Genomic DNA, 10,059 nt, shown 5'->3' on the forward strand with positions numbered 1-10,059 from the left:
TTCAGCATCACTGATTCGTTTTTTTTTGTGTACAACAAAGGAATTTCTCAAGTTATAGTTACTGTACAAACATTACATTTTATATATTTTCTATTTACAAGATGTTTTCAGGTTTGTGTGCCTTTTTGACCCCAGACCAGAGTTGATCTTTCTCCAGTTTGTTCTCGCAGCAGGTTTCTTGCACGTTTATTAATTTGATTCCAGGAATCCCTAAAGTATAAAATGCTACGCCTCTGATGTCAGCCTCTCTTGGCGATTGTTGCATCTGGAATGAAAAGAGAGGAAAATTTTATATCTAAAGCCTGATTTAGATATGCAGCAGCCCAATATTTCATTTAGTTCTGATTTGGTTTCATCACTTCATAGTGATTTTTAATTTTTTTTTTTCAAAATCTTTTCAGTCTTGTCCAAATTTTCCCTGGAATCTTTTAGTCGACTTTTGATCTTCCTCACAGCCACGAGTTCATCTTTGATGCAGACTGTGAAGTTATTCACTGCGTGTCTTGAATTCTCCACTGAACATTTTACAGCAGCCTTTTATCAGATCCTGCTGTTGATCTTTATAGCTCTCCTGGCTAAACTGCTAATGTTTGAATAAAAGCTCAACATTTTTTATCAAACAGCTTTTCAGCTTCACAGACTCATGGAATAAAATAAATAAGTCTTATTCCTACGGCCTATTTGGTGTGAGGAAATAATCTGTGGAAGCTTCGTTGTCTTGATTGCAGCCAATCAGAGCCGAGTCAAATAAAGGATCATTCTAGATTTAATAAAGACTTAATTATGTTTCAGTTTTACTTTAAAAAACAGTTGTGTGATTGGAGAAAAACAATGTTTCTATAGAGTCTGGAAAAGTACAGACTTTGAGTATTGAAAGGGTTGGGAGAGACTGGATGAACATGTAAGAAAATTAATATTTTATACTTTTATTTTTCCCTAAATGGACCAGCCATCCATCCTTTTTTATTCAATCCCTCCATTATTTGTTCCTTCCATCTATCCTTTAGCCGTTTCCTCCTTGACTGTGTACTTAAGTTCTTTCTTTTATTCCTTTACTTGCTTTTAGTTTCTGGTTTGTCCATGTTCCATATTTAAAGTTTGCCATCAGTCCAATATCGGCCGATTTAAAAATAAATAAAATTCAACTTGTACAAAGTTGAAAAAGAGGACTAGAAGTTTGACTTCGTAAATGTCTGTAATTTCATATATGTGAAGGGACTCTCTCTCTCTCTCTATATATATATATATATATATATATATAATCTGTGGGGGTTGAGTATTTCTGAATGAAACAATATAAAAATCCATATCAAAAGAACAGATATGTGATCTTACCTGTTGATGCAGCAGCTAATGATGCAGCTCTTGTTCTTTTCAAGCCTGTAAACTCCAGAGTTTGGCAGATCTTTACACACGGAGAGGAATTTCTGCAGCTCTGATATTGGGACTCCGTTCTCCTGCTGCTGCTAAACGAAGGAAACCAAAAAGACTTTAGTGTCAGAATGGCTGCTCTGGTTTAAAGATACTAACGGCATTAATTATTAATACTGCAAACGGTGCGCTTATTGCTGCCTGTACCTTGACTGTGTCGTATGTGTCGGTGATTATTGTGATGAAAAGACTGAGGATCATGTAGATGAAGAGCATCACGAAGGTGTAGAGGTAGACTCTGCTGAAAACCCACACCAGGCTGCTCTTCTGCTTCATCTCTTTGAACGTGGGGAACATGTCGTCTCCGTTGATCAGTGAGAACAAACACTCCGACACGGTGTTTAAGGTCCGGAACTAAACGGGTCAGAATGAAAAACTGTCAAAACACATTAGATTTCTGTTTAATCCAAATACACGACGGTGTGTCGTTACCTTTTCGTGATACGGGCCAATCACGATCCAGCCACAAAAACAGTAGCTTATGTATATTATTCCAGCACAACAGATGAAACGGATAACGTTTGGAAAAGCTGCTCGGAGCGTCACGAGGAGAATCTAAAAGCAGGCGAAAAAAATAATTTATTTTAAATCTAAGATTACAAACTGAATTTTCTAAATGTATTCTTTTTCAAAACGAAGTTACAGCAAATCTTGCAAAGTGCATGTTAATGTATGAATGACAAAGACTGCTCACTGCTTTATTTTGGTTATATTTTAAATAGTCTGAATATTCCTCTTCAAGAAGACATTTACATGCTCTGGTGGAAGCAACAAAGTCCGTCACACTGCAGTGAAAGTTTTAGAGGAAGTTAATCGGAAATGAGAAAAGCTAATTTAAATCAGAACCAATAGATTTTAAATGGCTTCAGAAATCCAAACTATAGCAGATTTTATTTTTCCCAGGATAAAAACCTTCAGAGTGTAATCTCTTTAAATATATCTGGTCTGAATCTCATTTATTTATGAAAATATAAACATTGACACAGGATTATTAATGTGTTTCACTTCATTAATAGATATTTCCTTTGATAACTGAACTGTTTCATTACACAGTGACTGTGAACCTTAAGAGTTGTAACTTTTTGGATGTTTTTGCAGTTAATGCTGACATATTTTCATTCTGCAGCTGTTTAAACAGATGCTAACAAAACCTCCAGGTGTGTCTCAGTAAATGTATAAATGAGGCTTAATTAATGTGGAACATATACATGGATTCAGCTGCTGATGTACGAGTTGCATCCAAACAAATGCACTATTTTTCTCTTTTCTGTAAAATGATCAAATCTGACCAAAAACTTCAGTCACTTCTATATTGGTCACTTCTGAAAGTGTTACAATGTAATAAACTAAAGTTGTCCGTCAACACAGACTTGGGTGCTGAATGCCAACATTATAAATTCTCAATTCCATTTGACAAATTAGCACACACACATCTATTGAACATACACACTTACTTTACAAACAGATCACTCCTTACACACACACACACACACAAATGCTCATAATCCAGACGGCCACAGGTCATGCTACCCGTTATTTCATTATGTAGCGTGTAACTTTGATTTAATAAAGTCATTGACGTAATTAGGACGCCACATGTAGGCAACCAGCTTCTTCAGACTCTGCCTGGAATGCAGAAATAGGAAAAATAAAGACTTGCTGCATAATGTAATGTGGAGGAGTTTAAGTATCTGGGGATCTTGTTCACGAATGAGGGAAGAAGGGAGCGGGGGATCGACAGGCGGATTGGGGCAGCGTCTACTGTGAAGCGGGCGCTGTACCGGTCAGTCGTGGTGAAGAGAGAGCTGAGCCAAAAGCGAAGCTCTCGATTTACCGGTCGATCTACGTTCCCACCCTCATCTATGGTCATGAGCTTTGGGTCATGACCGAAAGAACGAGATCACGGGTACAAGCGGCTGAAATGGGTTTCCTCCGCAGGGTGGCTGGGCTCTCCCTTAGAGAGAGAAGCTCGGTCATCCGGGAGGGACTCAGAGTAGAGCCGCTGCTCCTCCACGTCGAGAGGAGCCAGTTGAGGTGGCTCGGGCATCTGGTCAGGATGCCTCCTGGACGCCTCCCTGGTGAGGTGCTCTGGGCACGTCCCACCGGGAGGAGGCCTCAGGGAAGACCCAGGACACGCTGGAGGGACTATGTCTCTCGGCTGGCCTGGGAACGCCTTGGGATTTCCAGCTCCTTCTTCCTGGAGGAGCTGGAAGAAGTGGCTGTGGAGAGGGAAGTCTGGGCCTCCCTTCTGAAGCTGCTGCCCCCGCGACCCGACCCCGGATAAGCGGAAGAAAATGGATAGATGGATGCATAATGTAAGTCTTTTCACCTTATTATTAATTATAAGAAGTAAATCTCCTGAAAAATAGCCTCACAACTAAACCATACACTTGATAAGCTATTAATAACGGCTTTCTAATGACATTATTTTTATTTTTAATAACATTTTAAGAAGTGATCAGTGTAGAAGTGACTAGAATATTGGTCCAATCTTACTGTAATTGTTGTTGTTTCCCGATTATACTTCTTTAAAGTTAGACATAAACAATGGGTGGATTAGACTTAGATTCATACGTTATACTTCTTGAAGTAACCCATGTAACGGATGACTCCGATCCAAACAAACATGGTGCCGGTGCCGAGGAAGATGCTGCACACATCGTAGCTTGTAAAGACCTGGAAGAAAAGTGGAATAGTTAAGCTTAAGCTTGCATACCACAGTATAAAAAAAAGTTCTGGTTGGTCGGATGATGATGCAGAAACTGGTAATCAAGACGTTTCTAAAGAAGCCTTCACTACCTTAGACTCGATCTCTATCTTGAGAATGGAGCCTATGATGGTCAGCGTGTCGCTGACGATGATCAGGATGTACCAGCCGTTCACAAACTCCAGCTTGTCCGACCACGGCACGTTTCTACCAGAGTGTGTTCTGCAATGACGGCTGTACTCCTGTTTACAATAAAAAAAGAAGAGATTTTGGGTTTTTTACGAACATGAAACACAAAGAAGTCTGTAAAGCTAAGAAATAATAGGTCAGTCCTATTGGAACCAGGCAGATCATGCATGACTTAAAATTATCTTTCATTCCTTTGGAAGTTTTAAGATAAACAAGTATGAACGTGAAGTCACATTCCCGTTTATGCTGACAGAACCAGAACCATAAATCCCAAGTCAATAAAACCACCAGCAGTGATCTCTGAGCACTGTTTTGATTTAGCATATTGAGTAAATTTTCACAAAACAAAATAATACATTTAAATTTATTGAAAAAAAAAAGTATTTTACTCACAAACATCAGCAGAATCCCTTTGACCACCGAGCGCGTGCAGAGCACAAAGGAGGTGATGCAGGTTATGAGGATGACGCAGTCGAACATCACGGTCAGGTAGATCTTTCTTGCAGCTAAAAGAATGAAATGAAAATAAAAAGTCTTTTAGTCTCAGGTTAAGGAATACCCACGCAGACCAGTGTGCGCTCAGCTTGGTGAACTTACAGGCTCCAATGACTTTCCAGTCTTTGCATTCGTTGATTTCCACATCCATTTCCAGGTCGACTGTCATTCTGCCACTGTGAGCTTGATTGTTAAAAGTAATCTGTCAACAGATGTTGCTCAGTGAGAGGAAATATCTTTTTTTTAATCACAATTTTTAATTAAATCCAGGAAGGAAGCAATCTCATTAAACTCTTTCTTGGTATTATTACAGGTACAGTTAAGTAATTTTTTTGTATTTCCAGTGCGAATTTACCGAGGTAAAAAAAACAAACATACAATGACAGTGAAGTCGTAGCAGTCAGGCAGCTCTCGATATCTCACAGTTTGCAGATTAATGGCCATTACAGCGAATGTGATCTTCACAAGGAGCAGCCTGCAAAAAAGAACAAGATGAAACAAAAACTACATGTTACAAGAGAACTAAAGGAAGCTTTATTTACTTAAGAGACAAACATTTCTCACCAACCTTTTAAAATGCAGTTCAAAGTTTTCAGGCATGTCACGCAGCGGTTCGGGATTGGCTGGATAGATTTTAAGGCATTCTGTTACAGAGGGACAACAAACGCGTGATTATCCATCAGGGTTCTTTATTAATGCGATTCTCTGCATTGTAGAACAATTCCACTGGGATGCATTCAACATGTTAGCTTTGTTTTTCCTCCTCTCTGCCAGGCTGTCTTGACCTGAGTGCAGCTTTAAGCAGGCCAGGTTGTGCTGGATTCTTTTCTTGTTTGCTTCCTCAATCTCATGTGGTTCCAGCTGATAAGCTTTCTGTTTAACAGTTTCATGTCCAGATTTCCAAAGCAACCACTCAGATTGTTCAAGGCAAATTATAAGCTTTTTTTTTTTTATTTAATGCTCCCATGATATTTTTCATTTAATAAGAAAGCTCCTGTTATACATTCACTGTGTCATCAGCAGCCAGGGTAAATCCTCAGTTTTATTTTCTAAGATGTTTGATGTCTGATGTTTAGGATTTTTGGATCAGCTTAGTTAACATAGTTCAGTGAGAGAAACTTGTATTACAAGTTACTCCTGCGACCAAATAAGGCTGCTTACTGCGCATAACCAGAACTGACGCTCTCAAGAAAGGCGAGGCTACTTATTGAATACTTTTGAGATTAAATGGAGCTTCTCTGAAATGACTAGCCAAGCATTTATTCCTCTTTTAGGAAGTGCAGTTTCTTCCGGTCTGCGAAACAAAAAGCTTCTGACAACGCAAGACTGTGAAGCAGGAACTGTTTGCATTTCCAGAAACCACGAAGAGTTATGCAAAACCTCTGCCGTTTCATGTTTGGATTAATTGTTAGTCTGTGCAGAAGAGACATTGTTCTGCACAGACTGATGAGTCATGGAGAAATGCTTTGATTCTTTACATGGAAGGAAAACCCTAATGTTGCTTTGGAGGAGGTGCAGCATCACTAAAAAGTCAAATCATTTCCACTATAGAATAAATAAATTCTTATATGACACAAACATACCACACAGAGTGACATACTTCGAGCATTTATTTCTCTTGCTTTTGATGATTATGGTTCAGTTGAAAAACCCAAAATTCTGTTTTTGAATATGAAAAGAAATATATTTTTTATCAGAAATCTGAATCAGCTTTATTAACCTAGTTTGTGTACATAAGCAAGAAATTTCTGCGAGACTTCCATCTCGCAGAAAGTTGAGCATAAATATAAAATCTTAAGAGGAGATATATTTTAATAAGTATTTAATGAAGTGTCTTTAATACCTTTTATTAATATGTCCTTGCACTCTGTAGCATATGCAATCAATACCTGTGCTTCTGTTGCATGGTCAGTAAAGTGGCCATTGGTATTTTTGACAGTGTGACAAAGTGTCAAGTGTTCTGCTTGAAAATGAAAGCAATCTTTTCATAAAGCTTGTCAGAATGCATCTAAAACTTCCTCCATGTGTTAAAGTGTGCTGGCTTTTGATGCATTGATATCCTCCAGAGGCGCTAATCTCTAGAAAGTGCTTTGCTGTACAATTCTCACAGCTCTGTAGTTATTCGTCTTGCTTTTTCCCTCCACTTATCTTTAAAGCTACGATTTTGCATTAGAACACTGAACAGTCAGCGTCTTTAGCAATGGCTTTTTGTGGCTCACTGTTTTTCCTGAGGATGTCCATAAAACTGTCCAGTGAAGTCAGCAGTCTCCACTATGACTCTGTGGTCTATACATACAATAATCTAATTTTCTGAGAAATTGTCTTTCTTCCTTAGCTGTAAGCCATACTCATCACATGTAACAGAAATAAACACTCTTCATAATGAAGCTACAAGTTCCACTTTGTGAATTAAATGAAAGAAATAAATTAACTTTTGCAGCCGATAATCATGAGTTACAACAATGGCAGCATTTACCCGTATGCACGTGAGCGTCAATTTCAAAGGTTTCACTTCCAGGGTAGATGCTGCCATTCCTGTAGAAGTCCTGACAGAGAAGCAGCGGGTTGTAGGAAGAGCCACTTTTCTCATATTCATGATTCCCAACAGTGTTGTTGTGCAGAAGTCCGTACTGTAAACGGGCAATTGTAAACAATTCAAATTAGTCTGACAACACCTGAGAGGATAACAAAGTATGGTGGAGAAGAAACTCGGTAGCATGCGTAAACCAAGTTATCTGACAGAACAGCACAATCATGATCAATGAAAAACTGAAGGGAGGTGAACAAAGTCCAGCCCCATGGTGACATACAAGCTGCAGGCTTTCATGTTATATAAGGCTCTAGAGTGGTAAAAGTCCATCAATAATTAACACCAGCACAAAAGCAAAAATATTGATAATGTCACATGAATTTTCATTCAAGCAATAATATCTCTCACCTGAGTAATAATGTAGTCGATGTGATCATAAACGTCAGCTTGTCTGTAAACGGCGTAGGTTTCCATGCCTCCGTCAACATAATCTTTGAGGAAAAGGTGCTTGAAGGTCAGCAGATTTTCTTCCTTGAATGTAACGACCATCTGATTGCTCAGGCCAAATAAGACCAGCTGCAATGACCAAAAATCATTTCAGATGAAGTTTGAGACAAGAAAAAGTGAAGTGTCATTCTGCTGATTGCATCTGAGAGAGCTACAAACCTGCATGGTAATTATAGCAATTTTGACAATCTGCAGCATGAGTTTCCAAGGGATCCGTCCCCGCGCGTGGTATTTCTCACACGGATTCATGAAGTAGTACTTGATCTTCCTTCGGAGGCATTCAGTTCTCTCCTCCATGCTCTGACACTGGTGGTCTTCCCACGAAATGGAACGGTACGTCTCATGGACACCATAAGTCTCGCTGGACTCTTCCATGTCTGAATTTATTCAGATTTTTTCCCCCCAGGAAAGGCGACAAAACTGCAGCGCCTAAAAACAGTGATCAAATAAGGAAGACACAATAAGCATATGTAGGGCAGACCATAATAAAAATGTGAAGCAGAAATGTCAGCTGAGGCAAGAAACAAAGTGAAACAGAAAACAGCCAGAGAGTTTTAGAGCTGCACAATATACTGAATCAGAACCGCCATCAAAAAATTTTTATAAGTTAAATATTGCACTCCCAAACAACTCCTTGGATGACTTATGGCACATTTCAGGTTAAATTTCTTGAAACTCTGCATGCCAAAATATAAACATATTTGTCCAGGTAGGTAAAGTTTTAATGCATTTTATGCCCACAACTAAGTTAGACTTTAGTGAGGTAGATGCTAAAGCTCAGGGACAGCAGGGGTAATGAGAAAAAATCAAAATAAAGAGTGCAGAAAATGTGGGTTAATAACAATCAGTATCATTACTACCATATGCATTGTGTGTAGCTTGCAATAAAGACTTGTATTCAGACTCTATGCACTGATCCATCCCTTAAGACTCATATTTATTATTACATTTTTGTTGTCTACTGTAGGTTAAGTAATGTCTATAAAGTGCTTTAAAGACATTTTTGTATCAATTGAATCTTTTCACATTCTGTCAAGCTTGTCCATTAGAATTTCAAATGAAAGACCAACACAAGGTAGTTTATTTTGATTGTGAAATGGAACATAATGTATAGTGTAATTAGACTTCAGCGTTCTCAGTGTAAAGGTTTGTTAGAAAATGTTACTGAACAAGGATTAAACAACTGCAAACCAGTCAAACTATGACTGTTCGCCTAAAGTGAGCAGCCAGACGGGAACAGAATTATTCAGAAAAGCAGTATAGAGGTTAACTTGGTTACTCTGGATGAGCTGCAGAGATCCAAAAGTGAAGTGGGAGAAACTGGATAAGTGACATCTACAATGTCATTGCTCAAATATATCCAAAAGATGCCACTTTCCTGTTTGTAACAGGAAAATGTGATAGCGGCAGTAAAATGCAGGACATGTAAGCAGGTCACAGTTAAGGGGAAAACCTGTCAGAGGCTGAAAAATACTTGACTCTGGAGTGAAGGTTTATCTTCCAGATCCAAATCAAAATGAGACTAAAATCCACAACTATCCAATACGTAAGCAAATCTAGTTAAAGACAGACAAAAACACATGCATGCCTCTTTTTTTTAAATCATTTTAATCATTTTTCTATCACCTCTTAAATGTATCAATCATAATAAAGTACACTGAAGTTTACTGTTGTGGTGGAACTAAATGTGAAAGCGGGGGAAAGGAATACTTTCGCAAGGCGCTTTAACCAGGAAATGAATAAGTTCGCTTCTTACGAGAAGAGTAAAGAATTTATTTACAAAACGTGGCGTGTTATCAACCCGTTGTTCTAGTGTCTCTGATTAGAATGAACCAGGGACAGTTTTCCATATGACAGAGTGTAGAAGAAGTCGTGGTGCATCTGAACTGAACATCAATAATTCATTACAGTTTCCAATCAGAGAAGTCTGATTATACTGTTTTCTCTTTTAGAAATAAGCATCCAAGGAAAAAAAAAGGATAATATTCCCAAACATAAGCAATAAATCTTTGACTCACCGTTCTTCACTTCAATCAATTTCTGAAGCACCCACCGCAGTTTACACAAACTTTTACTAAGATTCGTTTCAATTAAAACAATACATCTCACGGGGATTTCTGGTTTGGTGTTATGGTCATGTCTGCGTTCAAATTGCAGATGACTGATCTACCGAGACTATAAATTCTTGCCCAGGTAAATT

General features: G+C 38.5%; 1 protein-coding gene across 1 annotated transcript; it reads right to left on the reverse strand.

Moving 5' to 3' along the window:
- Positions 1–122: 122 nt before the first annotated feature.
- On the reverse strand, positions 123–10,015 carry mcoln3b (mucolipin TRP cation channel 3b). Its single transcript, XM_008406216.3, has 14 exons — positions 9,878–10,015; positions 8,019–8,288; positions 7,761–7,928; positions 7,299–7,452; positions 5,391–5,466; positions 5,201–5,297; positions 4,925–5,024; positions 4,721–4,833; positions 4,231–4,380; positions 4,006–4,107; positions 1,864–1,986; positions 1,579–1,785; positions 1,336–1,466; positions 123–265 (listed from the first exon to the last, which is right to left on the reverse strand). Exons 2-14 carry the CDS (start codon positions 8,232–8,234, stop codon positions 226–228), a joined length of 1,677 nt encoding a protein of 558 aa, XP_008404438.1. The 5' UTR covers positions 8,235–8,288; positions 9,878–10,015; the 3' UTR covers positions 123–225.
- Between the last annotated feature and the right edge of the window lie 44 nt (positions 10,016–10,059).

The sequence above is a fragment of the Poecilia reticulata genome, chromosome 4, assembly GCF_904066995.2.
Source record: "Poecilia reticulata chromosome 4, P_reticulata-male-v2, whole genome shotgun sequence".
Taxonomy (NCBI): domain Eukaryota; kingdom Metazoa; phylum Chordata; class Actinopteri; order Cyprinodontiformes; family Poeciliidae; genus Poecilia; species Poecilia reticulata.

Excerpts from the sequence above, each read along its gene's own strand:
- mcoln3b (XM_008406216.3), bottom strand. The coding sequence starts at position 8,234 with ATGGAAGAGTCCAGCGAGACTTATGGTGTCCATGAGACGTACCGTTCC. Across the intron at positions 1,786-1,863 it reads TTGGCCCGTATCACGAAAAG|TTCCGGACCTTAAACACCGT; the intron begins GTAACGACACAC and ends TGACCCGTTTAG. Across the intron at positions 266-1,335 it reads ATTAGCTGCTGCATCAACAG|ATGCAACAATCGCCAAGAGA; the intron begins GTAAGATCACAT and ends TTTTCATTCCAG.